General features: G+C 41.6%; 1 protein-coding gene across 1 annotated transcript in view; it reads left to right on the forward strand.

The window, feature by feature from the left end:
* Positions 1-23,635, forward strand: part of CFAP221 (cilia and flagella associated protein 221) — a 147,658-nt gene that overhangs the window by 110,187 nt on the left and 13,836 nt on the right. Inside the window, exons 17-21 of the mRNA XM_003416675.3 lie at positions 6,160-6,240; positions 6,894-7,001; positions 7,090-7,224; positions 13,271-13,429; positions 15,348-15,439. Coding sequence (XP_003416723.1) covers positions 6,160-6,240; positions 6,894-7,001; positions 7,090-7,224; positions 13,271-13,429; positions 15,348-15,439 — 575 coding nt within the window. The remainder of the gene's footprint in view (positions 1-6,159; positions 6,241-6,893; positions 7,002-7,089; positions 7,225-13,270; positions 13,430-15,347; positions 15,440-23,635) is intronic.

The following is a 23,635-nucleotide window of genomic DNA, read 5'->3' on the forward strand; positions in this document are numbered from 1 at the left end:
ATTATTGTGGAACTGTCTATTTCTCTTTTCAGTGCTGTTAGTTTTATGAATTTTGGAGCCCTGCCATTGGGTGCGTAGATATTTACTATGGTTATATCTTCTTGGTGGATTGTCCCTTTAATCATTATATGATGTCCTTCCTTGTCTTTTGTGGTTGATTTTGCCTTAAAATCTATTTTATCTGAGATTAGTGTTACTACTTCTGCCCCTTTTTGGTTACTATTTGCTTGATATATTTTTTTCCATCTTTTGATTTTTAATATATTTATGTCTTTGTGTTTAAAAGCATGTCTTTTATAGACAGCATACTGATGAGTTGTGCTTTTTTATCCATTCTGCCACTCTCTGTCTCTTTACAGGTGATTTAAGCCATTTACATAGTGTGATTATCAGTAGGTATGAGTTTATTGCTGTCCTATTGATGTGCTTTTTGTGTGTTGCTGATGTTTTCTTTGTTCCTCTTACTTTCTTCTGCTGAGTTCCTTTTGTTTGTGGATTTCCTTGTCTTTCATTATTATAGATTTTGTGTTTCCTGAGACTTTATGTTTTTCTTCTTTTTTATTCTGATGAGTAGATTTGTTAACTTACTTTGTGGTTACCTTGAAATTTACCCTTAGCTTCTGAAGTTTCAAGCATTCTTTTATTAATTGATATTGCCTTGACTTTCTCTCCATTTGAAAGCTTTATAGTTGTACTGTTTATTCCTGATTTTATTGTTTGGATGTTGTCATCATTTACAGATTGATGTCTCTGTTTCCTTGTCTTAAGTCTTTTAGTTTTGTTTTATTATTGAGAGTTCTTTATCTAAGTTGGTATCTGGCTGATAGTGTCCTGTGTCCTAGACTCTGGTTGTAGTCTGATGTTGTTGGTTTTCTAACCGAAGGACTCCCTTTAATAATTCTTGTAAGTTTGGTTTAGTTTTTATGAATTCCCTTAATTTCTGTTTATTTGGAAATATTCTAATTTCACCATCATATTTGAATGAGAGTTTTGCAGGATATGCTATTCTTGGTTGGCAATTGTTTTTCTTTCAAGGTTTTGTATGTTATCCCATTGCCTTCTTGCCTGCATAGTTTCTGCCAAGAGCTTGGTTTTATTGTTTCCCCTTTGTACGTGACTGTCCATTTTTCTCAAGCTATTCTCAGGATTCTTTGTCTTTGGTTTTGGCAAGTGTGATTATGATAAGTCTTGGTGACATTCTTTTAGAGCCTATCTTATATGAGGTTCGTTGAGCTTCTTGGATCATCAACTTTTCATTTTTTCTGATGTTTAAGAAGTTTTCTGCCTGCAAGTCTTCAACAGTCTTCTCTGTGTTTTTTCATTTTCTCCACCTGTTCTGCAACTCCCATCATGTGCAAATTTTTGCTCTTGATTGTGTCTCACATAATTCTTAGGTTTTCTTCATTTTTTTCATTCTTTTCTCTGGTTTTTCCTCAAAGCGGCATCCAAGGATTTGTCTTCAGTCTCACTGATTCAGTCTTCCATTGTTTCAAATTTACTCCTAAAATCTTCTATTTGAGTCATCCATTTCTGAAATTTTGTTGTTTAACTTTTTGATTTCTTGTTGCTGTTTTTGTGTGATTTCTAATTTTTTATTTATTTGGATAATTTGTTTTTGTATTATTTTCTTCTATTGATTTATAATGATTTCTTCTATTGCTTTGTCTGTGTCTTCCTTGGCTTTGGCTATGTTTTCGTTGGTTTTGTCTGTTTTTCCTTGATTTTGTCTGTGTTTTCCTTAATCTATTTACTGATCTCTTGGGGGGAAAAAAACCCCATTGTTGTTGAGTCAATTCCAACTCATGGCGACCCTATAGGACAGAGTAGAACTGTCCCATAGGGTTTCCAAGCAGTAGCTGGTGGACTTGAACTGCCAGCCTTTTGGTTAGCAGCCTGAGCTCTTAACCAGCCTCTTGAATTCCATATCGAGTAGCTTCACTGCCAGAAGATCATCTGATTCTTTATTTTGATCATTTGCTGGAGCCATGTTGTCCTGCTTTTTTATTTTTTTATATTGCCTCCTGTCTCTGAGACATTAGGGTATTATTCTCTTTTTTTATTGATTGTATATTTGTTTGTTTCATTCTGCTTCTTTTTTTGTTTGTTTGTATTGATATGTTGGGGCAGGCAGGCCGGGCATGCTTTGCTGCTTGGTCATCTGTGGGCACAATAACTCTCACCACCTGTCCATGTGGGCCAGGCAGCAACAAACAGGGCGAGCCTGCTTCATTGGACACTGGTTTGACAAGGTGTCTGAGGGTGGACTGGGAAGGTGCTATCTGCCTCCTGATGTTGGCCCAGTGGTGTAGAAGCATTCACAGCCCCTTGTCAGATAGACAGGAGTGTCACATGGGGAGTGGTATAGGATTTGCTTACCACCTTTCAGCAGCTGGTCAAGTTGTGGGAGGGGAGGGAGAGTGCAGGCCCTGTGTAGCAGCAGGCCTGAGCCATGTATGCTGTAGGCTTGGTGGCACAGTGAGGGCTGGTGGCAAGGGGGTGTGATGTACAGGACTAAATGGGGGGAAGAAAGAGAAAGAAAAGAGAGAAAAAGAAAAAAAACAAGGGTAGCTGGCAGGTGGGGGCAGGACAGGTGTCACATTCCCGAAGGGCCCATTCAGGAATTCTTAGATTGATGTTATAAGTAGGTTATACCAGACCAAAAACCAAATCCATTGCTGTTCAGCTGACTCCAACTCATAAGAACCCTATAGGACAAAGTAGAACTGCCCAAAAATTTCCAAGGAGCATCTGGTAGATTTGAACTGCCAACCTTTGGGTTAGCAGTGGGACTGCTCCTTGGAGGTTGGAAAGGAAACTGCCAGAAGTGAGGCTCATGAAGGAGGGAAAGGTAGGAGCAACCATCAGATCACAACAACGAGTGGCAGTGATTTAAGGAGTGTGACTGGGAGCCACGCTTCTCTTCTAAACTCTGTAAACCAAAAGTAGACTTATATCCAGGACAGAGGGCATTACAAATGTGATGAGGTGTTCAAGACAATAAATCCAAATTGCTACGTCCTGCTCCATTTCTCTCCACTCTAATCTGCAGCTAATGGTCTCAGTAGAACTGTCCCCATTCAAAGATGATTAACTAGAAAGGAGCCAACAGAGGACTGTTGCATAGTTACGGTGGGCAGAGTGGTGAGAAGTGGGAATGAAGGATGAGGAGAAAAAAGAGAAGGGGGGTGCAGATAAAAACATACTTTAGAAGAGGAATTCACCCAGGAAACAGAGGAAGAGTTCAAGGGGGAGGGGGAAAATTCTCCATCTGCTCAAAGAAATTGCAGATGATATTATCTCCCTGAAATAAGAACTTAAAAGGGAGATTTAAGAGGGATATTCTACAAAATAATTAGCATGTTCTTTACAATTTCATCTCAGTTACCTTTTCCATTAAACTCAAATTAAGATTAATTTAATGTTTTCTGTAATTTTAAAACCACATATACAGTATTTGGACCCCATGTCAACAATTACTGTCATTTTTCTACTTGTATATAGGCATTGAGACATATCCGAAATCATGTTCACCAAATCTGCATACTAGAATTTTGAAACGTTTTATACTTTTTGTATTGCTTGATTTTTTTTAATTGACCTTTTTCACAAACATGAGAGCATAAATTCAGACCACTTTGATACACAATCATTATTCCCCTTTCAAAGAGGGTCCTTGGGGAGAATTCCATAAATGCTTGGTTGCACCATATCGAATTGCTATTTTTTACATTCAAAAATGTCAATTTCGTGTGGTTCATTCTAGTAGAAAGTCCAGACAAAAGAATAGACTTGGAAATTAGAAGCTTCTTTCTTTCCATGGACAACCAGAATTGGCTTTTAAATCAGGAACACATCCTTAGGCCAGCAGTGAATTACACCACAGACATCATCTCTATGTTCCTGCCCTGATTTGATAGTAGAGGTAGCTAGTATCCTCCCCAGGCTGATTTTTCAAACAATTGTGCACATCCATTCCACACCGATCCACTAGCTGAAGAACAAAAACTTAAACCACATATCTACTAGTGACTCTCTGGGAAGTGAAAAGTAAGATGAAAAATACTTGGCTGCTGGAGCTTTCCCGTTTGGGAGGGGAGATCCGGAAAGATCTCACAGAGGGGTCAGCCTCCACAAGCCAGTTGCTTAAGAAAGGGAATAGTGTGGGTTTTGGAGACAGAAGCAAAACCCAACCTATTGCCATTGAGTTGATCTGACTCATGGCAACCCCACGTGTGACCGAGTAATACTGTTTCATAAGGTTTTCTTGGCTATAATCTTTATGGAAGTGGATCATCAGGCCTTTTTTCCATGGCACTGCTGTATGAATTTGAACCACCAACCTTTAGGTTAGCAGTCAATTACAAACCATTTACACCACCAGAGAACTTCGAGTTTAAATGATGGTGCCACCAAGCACCTACTCCTTAACTCTCTAGAGTCTCAGTTTCTTCCTCTATGAAACAAGATATTAAATTCCATCAGCTCTTGTGAAGATTAAATGAGTTAATGCACATAAAGTACTTTGCACATTGCCTGGCATATAGTAAGTGCTCAAAATATGTTAGCTATTATGTACCATCATTATGATTCTCCTTTACCCCCAATCCTTAGCAAGATCAGTGAGCTAGGAACACCAATTCTTCAACTGTTTCTTCGTGAGGATATACCAAACAAGAACGGAGGAACTTGTAAGCTGTTTTTTACCCAACTGGCTAAATGCTTGCTTTATCAAGAAAGCCCATTCATTTATTCCCATACCCATTGCTGTCGAGTCGATTCTGACTCATAGCGACCCTCTAGGACAGAGTAGAACTGTCCCATGGAGTTTCTGAGGAGCGCCTGGAGGATTCGAACTGCTGACCTCCTGGTTAGCAGCCATAGCGCTTAACCACTACGCCACCAGGGTTCCCATTTATTCCCGTAAGAGAGACTTTAATTAAACCCTGGACTGTCTACTTGGACTTCAGGTGTACAGTCACCTATACTACCTCTACCCACATCACTTCTTAGACAAGAAGTGACAACACTTCAGAGAGCACCATTCAAACTGTATACAGGGAGCCCCCGACTTACAATGTGTTCAAGTTATGAACTGCACTTACAATCGTCTGTTTTTTGTTTTTGTACATCTTATCGTTAATAATATGTACTACATACAGTGTTGCAGCATGTAATTTGCTGGTATCATTCTCAGATGTTCACTTGCAGATGTTTGATTTTATTATTTACTGTTCAAAACACTGCTGTATAGATTTAAATCAGGGGCTTCAGTTGTTTGAAAACGTGGACCCAAGCGCTGATCACTTTGCTGAAGTCAATAGGCAGATTCGGGAAGCAGTGAGATGTTACCACAAAATACGTGATGAAACAAAAGGACCACACAGACAACTCTCACTAGTTTCCTGACTAGGAACACCATCTCAGTTCCCAGGGAGAACCCAGGTGATCCAGAACCTTCGCTAAGTGGAGTTATTACCACAGCTGGCAAAACGCCAACGTCGTCCAACTCTTCACCATTGTAGAAAATTTTTATGATTTGTGTATTCTTTAATGTATTATGTATTAAATAAAGATACTGATAATAAAAACTTCTTTAAAAAAATGAGGGATTCAATTTACATCAGAACCAACTTACGACAGAGTTGACGGAACAGAACCCTGTCTTAAGTCTGGGACTACCTGTATTCTCATAGCAGAAGTAGAATTGGGCCCAATCTTTAGTAAATTGACAAGGAATCTCAGCAGATCTGTGTGAAAACAAGGTCCAAAATTACTCTCAAATTATTTCAGCACTACCAATAACTACTTTTCTATGGCAGAAAATGACAGGAAAACTAGGTGTCCATTTTAATTCCCAGCCTGGTTCTTCTTTGTGCATTTTGAGCTAGGTTGTTTGGATGTATTTTTGAGGTTATCTCTGGTGTTCTTCAAGCACCAGCTGGACCATGGGTCCTCCCTGAAACTGAGCATCAAATACCTCCCAGAGGATGGGTGCTGCCTCAGTGCCCCCACACATCAAGGAGCAACTGTGGTCATGGAAAGGGTTACTTTGAGAGTAGAACTGTTCATTTAATGTTTCAAAATGTAGTGGCAATAGAAGCAAAGCTGCTTTTGCTCAGTGTTGATTGTGTGTCATTTATTTGAATTTTCACATTTTAGGCACCTGACGGCCTTGGACTGGTCCCAATTAAATCTTCAGAAGTTCAAATCAAGCAGTCCTATTCGTTCCTCAATTTGCAGGTCAGACCTATTGTATGGTGTTAGTTAATTGGGTTTCATCTGAAGCAAACAAAATATTCTTGAATTTTTTTTATTTTATTAGTTTTGTTCTGTTTTGGATTATACTGAGTAGCATACTGTGTGTGTTTTTCTGCTGTCATTTCATTGCATGTGTGAAGTGTATTTTTTTTTCCTAATGTGGCTTGTGGAAACCAGTATCTTCACTCTCGATATACCATATATTATGCATACATGAAGCTATCTGAACTCCGTATATTAGAAACTTTAGGAAAAAAACACAAGATCAGGTGAATACAAGTTAGTCAGCCTTGCCTGAAGTCTATCACCACTTTGTTTTTGAAAATGTAAATATTTCAAATTGACAAACCAGTGTTTGGTATATTTCTACAGTTGAGCTGTGTGGTATGGGAGAATAATTACATGTATGGGGACCTCTGGGCTCGGGACTTGTCTAGCACTAAATCCAAATTAGCAATGGCCCCAATTTGAGGTTACAACATGATGCTTGTTTTACCTTTACCATGCTCAGAGATGCTGTTGTTTAGAAGTAGATGTCACCAACCTCTTTTAAGTCTCTCCGATATTTATAGTGGCGCTTGAAAATGGTAACAGGCTCTAAGGATACTCAGCCACTTGTCTTCTTTCGCCCCCAGGTTCCTCAACAGTACAAAATCATGGGGTATAAACCCTTCTCTGTCCAGGAGTCTTCAACAAGTTACAAACCTGAAAAGCTTGCTCGAACCCTGAAACAAGGAGCTGAGGTAACCCCCCTCCACCTTCAAGAATTGCTCTCCATTTCTGCTCTTGTCCTGGCGTCAAGATTAATGCCTGCTGTTGGTCTTTGTACAGGATGAAGTCACCACCATCATAGTCCTTCCGAAACAGGACTCCACAACTCAGCCCTCTGGAAAGACCTCAGTCTTGAACATGAAGCCGCCTGAAGCCTTGGCCAGATCTCCAGAGTATGATCCACTTTATATTTTTGTAAGTTAAAATTGGCAGAAGTTTTTGTTCTGGGTTCCTTTATTTCAGCAATTACTTTATAAGAAAACAGCATCATTAATTGGGAATTTTTTTTTCTGTTTGGAATTTCAAACGTTAAATGATAACTTATCTTTGAAGTTGCTTTCCAGCATTTATTGTTTGTAGAATATCAATGTTTCTATCTTGTAACAATACTAGTATACATTTTTATAGCAATAGCTTTATGATCTTTTCTAATTATATATATGAAGTCTTCTAGTTCCTGAACATAGGATGTCTTTCCATTTATTAGGTTTTCTTTAATTTCTTTCAGCAATGTTTCGTAGTTTTCAGTGTACAAGTCTTTCACCTCTTTAGTTAAACCTATTCCTAGGTATTTTATTCCTTTGAGATGCTGTTGAAAAGATGGAATCGTTTTCTTAATTTCCTTCTGGGATAGTTCATTGCTGTGTATGGAAACAAAACTGATTTTTCAATGGTGATCTTGTATCCTGCAACTTTGTTGAATTCCTTTATAAGCTCTAGTAGCTTTCTTGTGACTTCTTTGGGATTTTCTATGTATAGGATCATGTCATCTGTGAATATTGATAGTTTTACTTCTTCCTTTCTGATTTGGTTGCCTCTTATCTTTTGTTTTTGCCTAATTTCCCTGGCTAGAACTTTCAGTACAATGCTGAATAGCAGTGGTGAAAATAGGCATCTTTGTCTTCAGCCTGATGCTAAGGGGGAAGCTTTTATTCTTTAACCATTGAGTATGACGTTAGCTGTGGATTTTTCATAAATGCCCTTTATCATCTTGAGGAATTTCTGTCTATTCCTGCTTTGCTGAGTGTTACTATCATGAAACAGTGTTGGATTTTGTCATGCATTTTTTCTGCATAAATTGAGACACTGTGGTTCTTTTCCTTGGTTCTATGAATGTGGTGTATTACATTGATTTTCTTGTGTTGAGCCATCCTTGCATTCTGGGATAAATTGCACCTAGCCATGGTGTATTTTCCTTTTAATATGCTGTTGGATTTGGTTTGCTAGTATTTTGTTGAAGATGTTTGCATCTACATTCATAAGGTAATGTCTTAGGCTGAGTTCTTTAGAGAAGCAAAGCCAGTAAAGTATATAAATATATATATAGAGAGAAATTTATATCATGGCAATGGCTCACAAGGTTATAGAGGCTGGAACACCCCAAGTCTGTGGATCAGGTTTCTCCTGATGCACATAGCCACAGGGGCTGGCGAACCCAAGATCAGCAGGTTGGAGAGCAGGGCTCTTGTTCACAGTCTGTGAAGACTGATGTATCCCAAAGATTGGCAGGCAAGACCACAGGTAAGCTACTAGCTCAAGTCTTAAGAACTGGAGATCGGCTGAACAGGAGCCAGATGCAGGATCCAGAATGAGCAAAAACCCACAGGCCTTGCCAGAATATCCACTGCAGACCACACACCCAAGGAAACTCCCTTTCAACTGATTGGCTACTCACAACAGGTCCCATCGTGGAAGTGATCACACCATCGTACAACTATTAAATCACTGAGGATCATGGCCTGGCCAAGTTGACACACAACCTTAACAATTACAGTCCACCCCTTGTTAACTGGACACCTGTACACATCTCCTCAAAACATACGTAGTTTCTGAATAAAGGCAACCATAAAGTCATGCTTGTCTCTAACACGATACAATGAACACACACACAAAGCAGAAATACTAATAATAATTACAGTCCTCATTTCTGCAACTGTCCATGTGGCTGTAAGTAGTATTTAGAACAAGCTTCTTCCACCACCCATTCTGTATTTCCTTTGTCCTCAGCAAGCAGCTCAACTGGTCATGATTCTTTGCCTGGAGGGGTGACCCAAACCTTCATTCCTGAAGGGGCTGGGCTATTAGTAGTCATGTCAGAATTGGGTTTCTGTAGTTTTCCACTGACTTTAATCACAGGGCATGGTAGTACTAAGAGATGCCCTAAGGGATCTCCTGCATTCTAGACATACTCTTCTTTACCTCCATTGTGTAATGTCAACCCGATTTCCTCTTGGTAGTCTGGATCAGTCACACAAGCCAGTATGATAACTCTGTCTTTGCCTGTTGATCCAGAGGCATAAGGAGCCCAAAGTGGCCAGGTGGCATTCTCAGCTTCCAGTTCAATGGAATCAGTGATGTGTCCCCAGGTGGGAGCATTTCTCCTTTTGGAACTAAGACCTCTAGACCTGCAGAGCATAAGGTCACGGGAACAGAAAGCAAAAATCTTGCAAGTGGGTCACTAGGGGTAGTAGTGAGTGGTGCCACTCCCATTTCCACCCCTAGACTCCTGGACCAATGAATCCTGGCTATGGGAGTAACAGCACTATATACTGGATGCTGGTTTAGAGCGTATACAGCCCCTTGCCGAACATTGCCCCAACCCGGCAAGGTATTGCCACCTAGCTGGCACAGTAATTGTGTCTTTAGAAGGCCATTCCATCGTTCCATCAAGGCAGCTGCTTCAGGATTATGGAGAACATAGTAAGACCAGTGAATTCCACCAGTTTGTCTAGCGAAAGTAGGACCAACCAACCAGCTTCCTCATACTCCTCATTCTGACAAAATTGTAGAAAGGTATCACACATGCAATCACTCAGAGCCTCACCTTTCACCCATACCTGATCTATTGGTGGTGATATTTTGCATATTTGAATTGCCACCTCACACCATGGGTTAGCAGTGCTCTCTTTACTACTGGAAGCAGGGTCATCAACACCTTTAAGACTAACTTGAGAACCAATTTAGAAAAGCCATCCTTACAATTTTGTTTCCCTAGAAACACTCTCGGTACCAGATGTCTTTGCTTCTCTAGAGAAGCAAAACCAGTAAAGCATATAAATATACATAAAAAAAAAAAGAGAGATTTATATCGAGGAAATGGCTCACAAGGTTGTAGAGGCTGGAATGTCCCAAGTCTGTGGGTCACGCTTCTCCTGATGCCCATAGCCACGGGGGCTGGTGAACCCAAGATCAGCAGATCAGAGAGCAGGACGCTTGTTCACAGGCTGTGAAGATTGACAAATCCCACAGATCAGCAGGCAAGACCACAGGTAAGCTGCTAGCTCAGTTCCAAAGAACTGGAGATCAGATGAACAGGAGCTAGCTGCAGGATCCAGAAGGAGCAAACTCCTGCAAGCCCTGCCAGAATATCCACTTATATTCAATGCAGACCACACACCCAAGGAAACTCCCTTTCAACTGATTGGCTACTCACAGCAGGTCCCATCATGGAAGTGATCACACCATCATACAACTATCAAATCACTGAGGATCATGGCCCAGCCAAGTTAACACGCAACCTTAACCATTACAGGTATGTAGTTTTCTTCCGGTGTCTTTATCTGGCATTGGTATCAGGGTAATGCTGGCCTCATAGAGTGAGATAGGAAGTGTTCCCTCCTCTTCTATTTTTTGGAAGTGTTTGAGAAGGATCAGTGTTAATTCTTCTATAAATGTTTTGCAGAATTCATCAGTGAAGCTCCCTGGTCCTGATCTTTTCTTTGTTGGAAGATTTTTGATTACTGATCCAATCTCTTCAATTCTTATAGGTCTGTTGAGACTTCATATTTCTTCTGAGTTAGTTCAAGTAATTTATATGTTTCTAGGAACTTGTACATTTCATCTAGATTGTCTAATTTGTTGGCATACAGCTGCTCATAATATTCTCTTATAATACTTTTTATTTCTGTAAGATCCATAGTAATGTCCCCGCTTTCATTTCTGATTGTAGTTATTTATGTCTTCTCTCTTTTTTCATTGTGAGCCTACCATCGATTCGTCAATTTTACTGATCTTTTCAAAGAACCAAACTTTGGCTTCATAGATTCTTTCTACTATTTTTCTTGTCTCTATTTCATTTATCTCTGCTCTAATACTTATTATTTCCTTCCTTCTGCTAGGTTTAGTTTGTTTTTGCTTTTTCAGTGTCCTAACATGGAAGATTAAGTTACTGATTTAAGATCTTTCTTCTTTTTTAATTTGTACAGCTATAAATTCCCTATAAGCATTTTTTTTTTTTTTTGGTGCATCCTACAAGTTTGTATGTTATGTTTGCTTTTCCTTCAACTCCAAGTGTTTTCTAATTTCCTTTGTAATTTCTTCTTTAACCCATTGGTTGTTTAAGACTGTGTTGTTTAATTTCCGCATACTTGTAAATTTTCCAGTTTTATTTCCAGCTTTATTCTATTGTCATAAGAGAAGATACTTTGTAGAGAAGAACGTGTACTCTGCTGTCGTTGGGGGTGGAGTGTTCTATATATGTGTGTTAGGTCTGGATAGCTGATAGTGTTGTTCAAGTCCTCTATTTTCTTATTGATCTTCTGTCTAAATGTTCTATGCATTTTTGAAAGTGTTGTGTTGAAGTCTTTGATTATCATTGTATAACGACCTATTTCTCCTTTCAATTCTGTCAATGTCTGCTTCATACATTTTGGGAAGAGCCCTCAGGAGCTCTAATGCTTTTCACGGCAAGTTCTTCCAGCCTGGGTGAGTTGTTACTATATACATGCATTACTTGGAGCAAAACTGAAGTGATCATAATGTGATCCCTCAGACCACTTACTTCTGATAATGACAGCCACCCAGGGAGATCTAAATCATGACGCCATTAGAGAAGATGATATTGCCATTTCCAAAAAGGTCTCATTTATCACACTTGGCCCAAAGCAGATCAGGAGAGTTGGCCAATGGCAGCTTCACATACCCGTAGTCAACCAGTGTAGAAGATGCTCCTGAAGGTCACATGTTCAATTCCTTTCCCCTTTTTGTGGTATGCACCTTTGCTCCATTACCACCCCCATAGGCCAGCCCTATCCCCTGTCACACCATCTTCTTGTATATGTACCTTAGCTCATCCTCAAATTCAAAGACTTACTGAGGTGTGTGCTTTTTTCTACATTACTATATGTATCACAAACTCCCTCAGTGGACATTATTGCCTCCCGCCATCCTCCCTCCTTCATGTCCATGAGTTCAGTCAAGTGCCATCTCCTCATCTTTCCCCCAGTCCCTCATCTTGGCCCTAGATGCAGATCTGCCTCTCTGCACTCACTGCTTATCGGCTTTCCAAGGTTCTTAACTAACCAACACACTTAGTGCATGGACCACATCCAGGTTCTGCCTCCCCTTTCATCTGTGCTGCAATGTCTCCCCTGATCCAGCTTCATTTCCTTTAGGGTGTTGCTTGACAGTAAGATTGGGTTTCCATAGGCCATCTAGAATTGTTTTGTTGTTTAAAAAAAAAAATCACACAAACAAGCAAGTAAACAAATCAAAGCCTCAGCTCAGCAGTTCTTAAACACCTGTAACTAAACTCTGAGTAGATAAAGGCTATTTATATTGTTGTTTAGGACAGGAATAAATTTTTTGTTGTGCAGGCTCTGGAAGGAACATTAAAAAGCTCTGTATTTTAGTATTTTGGAATAATTGCTCTGTGCCTCCATCAGTGCTGCCGGAAAATTAGTAAAAAATGGAATTCTCCTTAAAAACCAGATGCCACATCCAAATGGAGCCTTCCTGAATTAAGAACATTACCAAAAACATTATTAAATGTTGACATTTTCTGATATCAAATGTCATCCTCTTCTTTGTCTTCTCTTTAAAGTGGTTTTTAAGAGGCTATTTTTGTTTTCAAAACCAGAAGCTTATTTTCTTTTTAAAGCCAGTTTGCTCATTTAATAATTCCCCGAATTCGTCACATTCAGAAACAAATACTTAAGCCATTTTATGCTGTCATTTCAGTTATATTTGTTTTCCAGTGAGCTTAGTAAACCCACATGGCATATCATGAAGCTCTTAAACCATTTTTAAAAAATGCTTTGAGAAAGTGACATTTACGAATGATTGTAACATTTAAAAACCTGCAATCTGCTTCTCTTCCTTAGACAAGATGGCATGGAATCGTGGCGTGTTAGTGCTAGTGGGAGCCACGGGGAGAACATTGGCTGACGCCTTTCCTATGCCTGGCTTAGAAAGTGGTAAACAGAAAAGGATCTTACTTTTTTTTTCTCTCTCTCTTCTGTAGAATCCCAGCCCACGATTGTTTGCTGTGATGCACCCTCTGACCTACCCAGAAACCATAATAGATTACCACCTCTGCCCTCACCCCAAGTACAAGTTCACCAGAGAGCTCCATGAAGGCTCCAGCATTCCTTTCACCCAAAAGCAGTTTCTCCATCACACGGTAACGCTGTCAGGGAGTGGTAGGGGACACGGGTGGAATTGAGAAAAAGGTTCGTGGCCACAGCTGCAGAACAGGAGTGGTAACAACTGCAGCTTTTGCATGTACTCCTACAGCCAGCCCTAGAGGGAAGAGGTGAGACTTAGCACCTCTAGCCTGTCATGACTCACCTCTCACCATGTGTTGCCCTTTCACAGTAGCCTTGCTCTTTTTTCCCCTTGAAGGCTACTCCTATGGTTCATTGTATTCATATTACAACCACGTCAGAATGATCACGTGGCCAGCATAACCCCATGGTCTGACCTCTTCTTTCTTTGGCCCCACCAAGTGTGGAAACATCAAGGGTAGACAAGTGGTGAGGTGACAAAGGCACACTAGGAGAAGTGGCTCCAAAAATTCCTCCTCCACCAGATGACTGACCTGACCTGAATATCCAGCCGTCTCAGGACATCCCTTGGAGTTTGCCCTCAGGCCCCTCGAGCTCAAAAGATCCCCAACTCTGCCCATTTCCACTGACCACACCCAAAACTGCCTATTCTTCCTTTATTACCTAGTTGCCTTTTTGTTCTATCAACTTGTGCAGCTACTTCTGTTGTAACCGAACAAATGTTCTTGTCCTGTCCTATTAGCCAATCAAAATAAGACGGACACCATACCACCAGTTGCAAGGGAAACAGAAAGTGGCAATTTATTGTTTGCACAAACAAGGAGCAGTGTTGTGCCTAGCAGCCAAAAGACCACATGCTCCCTGCCTCAGGGGAGCTTGGAGCTTTTATGCCCTCCAGTCCCTAAGGGGCAGGGACTGGCATCCAAAATCTGACACCCTCATCCCTCCTGTGCCCATATTTGGAGATCCAGGTGCTGAGTCATGTTGCAAAGGAAGGGACCCTTTGCTTTTCAAGTGGGCTTGGGTGCAGCTGTGAGCCAGAGAACATCTTCCTCTCCGGTAAAGTTGAGGCCAGGGTCAAGTTCAGGGCTACCAGCTCTTCAGGTCCTGCACTTGTTCCTAGATCTTGGTTTGCACATGCATGGGATTCTGGCACCAAATTCAAACCACAGTTAGGGCCATGGCACAGTTGGACAAGCCGCAGTTAGAAACAGCAGCTTGGTGGGCTGCGAGGGAGGGGGGAGACTGCAGTGGAGCAGGGGGAAGCCTCAGCAGTGGCTTCACTGTCACTCTTGATCCCTTCCTCTCCTTCATTCCCCATATCTGACCATCACCAGATTCCATCAGTCTGCCCCTTACACAGCATGTGAGCCCCCTCCAACTGCCCCACGCTATGGCCGCACTGCAGCCACTGGCCCTCTGTGGAAATCTTCCTGAGACACAAATCTGATCATGTCACTTTCCTGCTTGAAAGCCCACAGTGGGTCCCTGCCATCTGGAGGAGCAGCTCCAATCTTGTTCGTTTGGTCCACAAGGCCCTTCAGGATCTGCCTGCCTCGCCCATAAGTCCCCATAGTACCCTGCACCCCACCAAGCCGGGGGTCTCCTGACGGCGCCCTCATGCACGGGGCCACGTGTTCGCATTCACAGTTCCCCTGGTCCGGAGCGCCAGCGGGTGAGCCGCCCCGCTTCTGCGCAGGTTGCACTGGCGGCGCAGTCACGCGTGTCAGAACAGCTGCAAAGCCAAATCTGCCCTTCAGCATAAGGACGCGTGTGCCTGACGTGCCCGAGGAAGGAGGGGGACTCTGCTCCGTCCCGACTGTAATTCTGTGTTGCCTTGCTTAATGTCCTTTGCTGGTGCAGTTGTTTTTTGGCTTTAGAAAAATGAAATCAAACTTAATGAAACCGTAAACTTTTGAACTAAGCTTTTAAGACCGAAAAAGAGTGCGGCTGAATGAATTGGAAGTTCTTGCTAGATTTTACTTCACTAACCAGCTCCTTGACACTTAGTGTCTCGTGCCGGCTTCCATACAGGATATTATTCCTGGCATAATGCACTGGAAGAAGTTCCAGTCACTGGTCCTGTCATCCCTGCCCGACACTTCTAAGACGGAGACAACACGGAGGTAAGCCAGCCATGTTTGTGCCACAGAGGCAGGTGCTGCGTGGGTGATGGAGGCTGTCTCCCTGAAAAGTTAAATGCCAATAGTATGTCAACTTATATTCTTAATACAGAGAGATGATTGCTCTTCAGAGAAATGTGACAATGTAACACTGATTTGCATATTTTTAATTTCTCTTAATTGAGGTACACTTAAAAAAATTAATGTCACAAGTGGCTAATTGGTAACTCTTCTGTAAAAGTAGACAGCTGATCCAATAATTCAGCTGAGATATTCAGTCCCTTTTAAAATTTGGTTGTTTCCCCTGAGTGCCCAGATTGCGCCCCCCGCCCCCCGCCACACTCTACATCCAAGTCCAAAGCTCCACTCCTCTCTCACGCCATGACCTGACATTAACTGAGTGCCCGCAGCTATAATCATGGGGGGACACAGCTCTGCTACAGGTACAGCCTACAATGGGTGGACGAGAATACTGTTGGACCAAAGATAGAAGAAATTTAGAGTAACCACACCTTTTAAATTTGCTTATTTAATATCCCTTCAAAGCTCTAAGATATCAAACAAATAGCCTGATGACTTTTCTTGAGGGCTCTGCCCAGCCAATAACCCTCTCCTGAGCCCATTGCCCTTATAACTATAGTTAAATGAGTTACCAGTGAGGAAATGTGACTGATATCCCCAGATGATGACCATCAGTTGTCACCTTTGTTCTACTCCTCTGATCCAGGCTGGGCAGGGTCCTGTCATGGCCCCAAAACATCAGAAAACCTGAGCCCTGTCACCAACCAGGTGAGGTACCTAGAATTTTTATAGCCACCCCACCCCCACTCCACTCCTACCCTGCCACCGGTGTGTGGTGGATCTTCTGGTTCAGAAAACCAAATTCCTAAGATCCCTCCCCTCACCAAGAACGCCCCCCAGCCTCCAGGAGCTGTGTGACCTCCCACACGCTCCTCGGCCACCTCTCTGGGACCGGTTCTCTTGTTGATACTACAAGGAAATTGGATTTGCTACAAAGGTCCCTCTCAGTCTTGACATTTTAGTTTTAGTAGGAAAGCTTCTCAACTGTACAGCTCTCTCTATATACCACCCATCCACACCCCAACTGCCCACCCGAGGTATCTGGGGAGATAGCTGGGATCCAGTGCATGACTCCTTCCTTTATTGCCAGCAGGAAAAGCTCTTCCGGAATTAAAACCCAGCCTGACTTCCAGAGGCTTCTCCGTGTACTGTCCCTTTCGGGTTATTTTCTTAGTGTTTCTCTACTACTCTGCTTTGCCTGGAGATTAAAATGAGATAAACACGAAGCACCCAGTATGGGATCTGGGACATGGTAAAAAAAAATAGAAGCTCAAAAATATTAGATCCTTTTCTTTGTGTTCATTCAGACCTCATTGCCATCCCAAAATAAACTCAGCATCTTTGTTGTTCATTTTCACGTATTTCTGAAATCTGAAATCTCCAGATTTGGGGGGAAACAGTGGCACTATAGAAAGAACAAAAGCTTTGGAGTCAGAACTGCCTCCATTACTCACTACCATGTCACCTGCTGTAGGACCTTGGGCAAGTCACTTATTACTGAAACCCCATAAGCAACACCTGTGTAGCAAGGGCGATGATCGCGCCCTCATGGGGTTGTTGTGAGGATTCAAGTAAGATGATGTCTGTGAAGTGTCTAGCACCGTGCCTGGTGCACGCTTAACTCTGTTCTCTCCTACCCTACGCCCTGCCCTGTAAACCCTGGAGCCACTCCGTTGCCACCAGGTGGCGACGGTGGTCCGCTGCCCTGATGGTGTGTGAACACCATTTTGCTGTGGTGTGTGAATACAAATTGAAGGAGCCCTGGTGACACTTTTTTTTTTTTGGTGACACAGTGGTTAAGTGTTTGGCTGCTAACTGAAGGGTTGGTAGTTTGAACCCACCATCAGCTCCACGTAAGAAAGATGTAGCAGTCTGCTTCTGTAAAGATTATCGCCTTCCTGAAACCAGGAAGGTGGATGAACCCCTGAAACTATTGCCCTGAGGTAATCTCTAAATCTTAAACCAAACAATAGAAAAAACTTAACTAGTAAAAAATGTCTGACTTGAGCATTATGCTCTTTTAAGAACTATCTATATGGAATCAAACTGACAACAGCAACTCGAAAGATTAGATAGGAACCTTAGGGAGCAGTGAATCTATATTAATGGGGGAGTAAGGACTCAGAAAAGAAGGGTGAGAATGGTTGCACAACTGGAAGAATGTAATCCATGTCACTGAATTGTACATGTAGAAACTGTTGAACTGGTGTACATTTTGCTGTGTATATTCTCAACAACAACAAAATAGAGTTATATATTTTTTAAAAAGATTACAGTCTTGGAAGCTTTACAGGCAGTTCTATTCTGTCCTATAGGGTCACTATGAGTTGGAATCTACTCGATGACAAAAATGAGCAACAGTGAGAAATGGAGAAGTGCCTGTGTCCACCCACTGTCAACATTCACAGGTCTGAAGAATTAGGAGAAAACATCCTTCCCCCCCGCCCCCACGCCAAGCAATGTCCTTGGAAAAAAATCTCCCAAGATTGTCCTTCCAACATACAGTCAGAATGCAGCTAACTTGGACTTGAACATCAAACATGAATTAAACATGAATTCTAATTGAATTAAAGAAGACTCTTCCGACCATGAATTGTTACTTTTCGCTCATGTGCCTGAGTGCTCTGTTGGGCCAGTTTGTTTCAAATTAAATTTTTTTAACAGATTATACAACCAAAATAGGATTCGATGCTTCCTTTTCATAGATTTCCACTGGATGTAAGAGTCTGGATCATGTTTTTATTTGTAAAAGCAGTTACAAAGTAATAATGTTAGTTCCTTTTTAAGTCCCTACAAATCCCTTAATGGCATTTCCATTTTGCAGCCATTTTGCCTGAATAAATTACCTCCGATTACTTAGGAGGTGTTTCCCTTTGTATCTTTTGCTCCTGAAAATCATCTGTTTGTTGTTAAACCATATGATGTAGTTATGTGGTGTTTGTTTATTAGGAGTCATCTTTTAATTCATAATCATAGAAACCTCTCGTTTGGTTTTCTGTACTCTTTAATAAATTCAGAGAGAATGTGTTCAGTTCCTATGGGCTCCCCTCAAATCTGTGCACCAACAACATCTAAAGAGACCATCTAACCCAGTAACTCTCAGACTTTCAGACTTTATAGATGAGTCCAATTCCCAAAAGGGTTTTGGGATCTGATTTAGGGTCAGAGTTTTACTTTGTCAAGTAAGGACATTAGAGTAAAACAAACATTTAAAAAACCCACCACCTACTGTTGCCGCCATTTCTCATTTTCCTTTGTTTTTTTGTTTTTTTTCGTGGTGACAATATACACACCAAAACATTCACCAGGGCAACTTCCGCATTTACAATTCGATGCCATGGATTACGTTTTCCATGTTGTGCCACCATGATCACTATCCTTTTCCCAAGTCCCACCACCATTAACAGTGCCGCCAAACAAAAACTCTCCCTTTTCCCCTCCTTCTCACCCCTGGTAATCATTAATAATCTTTGCTTTCTGTATATTTGCTTATTTCATATAAGTAAGATCATACAGTATTTGTCCTTTTGCCACTGAGGTATTTCACTCAGCATGATGTTTTCAAGGCCCATCCACGTTGTGGCATGCATCAGGATTTCATTCTCCACATCTCATTTTTAAAAGAATACATTAAAACACACAAAAAAGGTAAGAGGAACATGGTCTCAAAATTTAAAAATTGGATAAATGTTATTTCATGAAGAACTCTACATTGTCTTGGTTGTTGCCATTCCATCTCCCCAGAGCAGCCTAGTCTCTGGAAAGTGGGCAAGCCTTTCAACACCTCCGTCCTCTTCTCAGGAGAAATCCTCTGATCACACATGTTCTAAAGTTTCGGTGGAGTTTCAACAACATTCTTTGTCATAAAGTCAGTAAAAAGCACTAACCTTCTGGATGGCACAATCTCCACTTGATACAGGAACAGTCCTGCCTTCACAGAGGTTTCTGGGTGACCTCTAGGTGCCTTTCTCAGAGCATGGAGACAAATGTTGTCTCAGATGGAAGCCCAGGCTTCTAGGGACAAAAGCAATCACCCAGTCAAACCTCTGTCCTTTATAAGGAGAAGAAATGGAGGCCCAGATTGACAGGCTCTTGTCTTAGTCCCCTAGGGCTGCCATCACAAGATACCACAAAGTGGGGACTCTAAAGAACAGAAACTTACTCTCTCACAGTTTTGGAGGCTTGAAGTCCAAATCAAGGTATAAGCCAAGTTGATTCCTCCTGAGGGATCTGTGAGAGGAACTGTTCCATGCCTCTCTCCTGTCTTCGGGTGGCTCCCGGCAGTCCTTGGTGTTCCTTTGCTGTCTGTAGCTGTATCTTTGCGTGGCATCTTCCCCCTACGAGACTCTGTCTTCAAGTCTGTTCTCCCCTTTCCTAAGGCACCACTCGGAAGGGATTAGGGCCTGCTCTACTCCTGGGTATGACCTCATGCTAACTGATAGCAAAAGATAAACTCTATTTCCAAACAAGGTCACGTTCACAGGTACAGGGGTTAGGACTTCAACATACCTTTTTGGGGGGCACACTTCAATCCATAGCAGGTCTCTTCTCACCACAGCAGAACTGGACTCTGATCCCCACGTGAGTGCTCCTGCAACCACCCTCCTTTAGGGTGGCTCCTGTGTCATCTTGAAGCAGGCAGCCATGAAAAGGTTATTAAAAAAAAAAAAACCAAACCCATGATTCCACCTCATAGTGACCCTATAGGACAGAGTAGAACTGCCCCACAGAGTTTCCAAGGAGCGCCTGGCAGATTCAAACTGCCGACCTTTTGGTTAGCAGCCATAGCACTTAACCACTAGGCCACCAGGGTTTCCAAGGTTATTAAAGGTATCCCATATTCTTCAGAAAAGTCTACTCTTGCTACGTTTTTGTTACAACCTTTACAGCACTTCACCATGATTGGCTGGTTCCCTAGGTTTCTTCTCTTCTCCTAGCAGGAAGCAGAGGGGCAGGCGCACTAACTCCAAATTTACCCAATATATGACCTTCCTGGGGTGGCAGTGGGAGCCGTCGCCATTTTTTTAGAGCTGTGCACAATATCTTTAGAGCCGTGTGCAAAAGCTCATTCACAAAAATTACGCAGACTGTGCCTGCATCACAAGATTGAAGATCCTCCCCTCTCTGCTCGTGCATAGGTATGTCCCTCTCTATAAAAGGAGCGAATCTACCCTGGTTAAGCTGAGCTAGCCTTAGGTCAGGAGACCCTGCCTGCCTGCCTCCCAGTTTACAAACTGTGAATAAGCCTTTCTGTTCTTCCAACCCTGCGTCTGGCTGACTTCAATTTACTAGTCTGCTTGACAAGAACCTATTAGCTGACGGCTTCGATCTGACATAACCCTTCATTGTTTGAGCACTTTCTTACTTTCTGGCATAACAAAATATTCCACGTTTATCTTATAGCTACCCTACCCCACCCTAGAATCAGCCTTCTCTCCAAGAAGCCCAGTCTCTTTTAATGGGGAAATGTATTAAAGACTAAGATCTGGGTGCTAGGTGCACACGTCACTATACACAAGCCAGGAAATATATACCTGTATGTGCACATATGCTTGCAAAAAGCCGGCAGTGAGTAAGGAAGACCGAAGAATTGATGCTGTTGAATTATGGTGTTAGCGAAGAATATTGAATATACCAAGGACTGCCAGAAGAATGAACAAATCTCTCTTTGAAGAAGAACAGCCAGAATGCTCCTTAGAACAAGGATGGCGAGACTTCATCTCATGTACTTTGGACATGTTATCAGGAGGGACCAGTCCCTGGAGAAGGACATCGTGCTTGGTAAAGTAGAGGGTGAGCGAAAGAGGAAAACACCCAATGAGATGGATTGACACAGTGGCTGCAACAATGGGCTCAAACATATCAACAATTGTGAGGATGGCATGGGATCGGACAGTGTTTCGTTCTGTTGTACATAGTAGGGTCGCTGTGAGTCAGAACCAATTCAATGGCACCTGACAACAATAACAATGGCACATATATCTACACATACATGTAAAAATGCATAAACACATACGTATATGCACATATGTACATACACATGTGCACATAAATGCACGTATGTATACAAAAAAATCAGGGATTCATACTCAATACCTCCAATTCCTTTCCATCCCCATTGTTGTTGTTGTTGTTAGGTGCCGTCGAGTCGGTTCCAACTCATTGCGACCCTATAAGACAGAGCAGAACTGCCCCATAGCAGTTCCAAGGAGCGGCTGGTGGATTCGAACTGCCGACCTTTAAGTTAGCAGCCAGAGCTCTTAACCACTGCATCACCAGGGCTTCATCCCCATAAGGTTATTGTTTTCCTTCTCCCATTTCCTATTTGTATGTCCCTTTTTCCACCGTGAGAACCCTGGCTCCTAACACATTTACCCACTTGCTCAATTCTATAATGCAGCTAAAATAATTTCAGAATTCCTTCACCCATAACCACTACATTAAACAAGCAAAATGGAGTTCAGGATTTGTTTGCAATTCTCCTCCTCCCCTAATCCAACACTGTGGGGTATATATAGTCAAATACTGTGTTTACAAATTACTTGGTTTCTTTCTTTCTTTTTTCCTTTTAGTATAATTGTAAAATTTATGTGAAATATTATGTTTCTTTTTTTTGTTTCCTTCCCTTTTGTTATTGATTTAATTTTATTTTTTGAATAACAGGAACTTTACCATGTTTTCCAAAGTTTAAACTACACAAAAAGTTATACTCAAAGAAGTGTCACTTCCTCTCATATTTCTTCCACCCCTTGTTGATAACCAGCCTGGTCTTCTAATTTATCCTTGCTATTTTTTTTTTTTTTTTTTTTTTATGTTTCTATTTGGAGCCTTGGTGGCACAGTGGTTAAGAGTTTGTCTGCTAACCACAAGGTCAGCAGTTCGTAATCCACCAATTGCTCCTTGGAAACCCTGGGGGGCAGTTCTACTCTGTCCTATGGGGTCGCTGTGTATTTCTATTTGTGATGCTAAGCAGAATATATGTATTTTCCTTATTTTCTCTTCTTTCTTATCCAACAAGTGGCACCACTATATGTTCCTCTGCACTTCACATTTTTCACTTAATGTCTCTTGAAAATTACTTCATATCAGTTTATAGAGATCCACCTCGTTCTTTATTTACAGCTATAAAAACTATGTACCATTGTTTTTATTCAACCAGTCTTCTATACTTGGCAAGCAGGTACATTTTTGCACAAAAGTAAAACATGGACAAGAGGCCTATCCTGAAGGCATATGTGTACACCCAGGAATCTTCAGTGAATCCCCTGGTTTTCCACTCCTGCCTCCAGCCTTACCCACAGCCCAGAGCTTCTCTGGGGTCTGCCAGGACATCAGCCCCCTTCTCCCTCTGCTGCAGCCTTTTATGTGTGTCTCCTAAGCGCCTCTTTCTTGGCTCTTTTTCTTGAGACAACACTCTTCCCAGCTTTCAGAGATTTCTTCCTGAAAATTACTGAGACCTTTGATTCACTGATGTCCTTTCTCCTGTTTTCTTTGCTGTTGTAGGCCCATTTTTTTTCCCTTTAATATAATTTGAAAGGTTAATAAGGAAGGAGTTGAGACATAAAGTAAGTGCTTGTTCCACCGTCGTGATACAAAATCTGCTGCCAACGTTTAAAATAACAATATATTTTTCTGTCTAAATTATTTTAATGTCATCAGTACCCAGGAATTTTTATATAAAGCTCTAAACTTGTAATACGAAGCAATACATAAGAGGAGGGAAGGAATGTTTGAAACTGAATAGAATGACTAAGGAAGGACACAAACGTAGGGAAAAAAAATTAAGTACAAGAAGTGAACTATCTAACTACCTACCCCTCAAAGAACTGGTGTAACTTCAGACCCTACCAACTCAAAAATTCTGATTCTATGTTTTATTCCATTTCCTAACTCTGGAAAACATTGTATTTGACAACATTCTCCTGAGTTTTCTGGAGGCCTATCCCACCACCAGCCTTTGCCTCTGGAAAATATCAGTGGGTTTTCGGGAGGGAGAGAGGACAGAGTGGTAGAGGCCTAACCAAGTGGTAAAGTAAAAATGCTTTGGGAAATAATATAAAGACCTCCAAACTACCAATGTGATCATTCATCTTTGGCCGCTCGTGTGATTTTCCACAG

This window comes from Loxodonta africana, chromosome 6, assembly GCF_030014295.1.
Source record: "Loxodonta africana isolate mLoxAfr1 chromosome 6, mLoxAfr1.hap2, whole genome shotgun sequence".
Taxonomy (NCBI): Eukaryota; Metazoa; Chordata; class Mammalia; order Proboscidea; family Elephantidae; genus Loxodonta; species Loxodonta africana.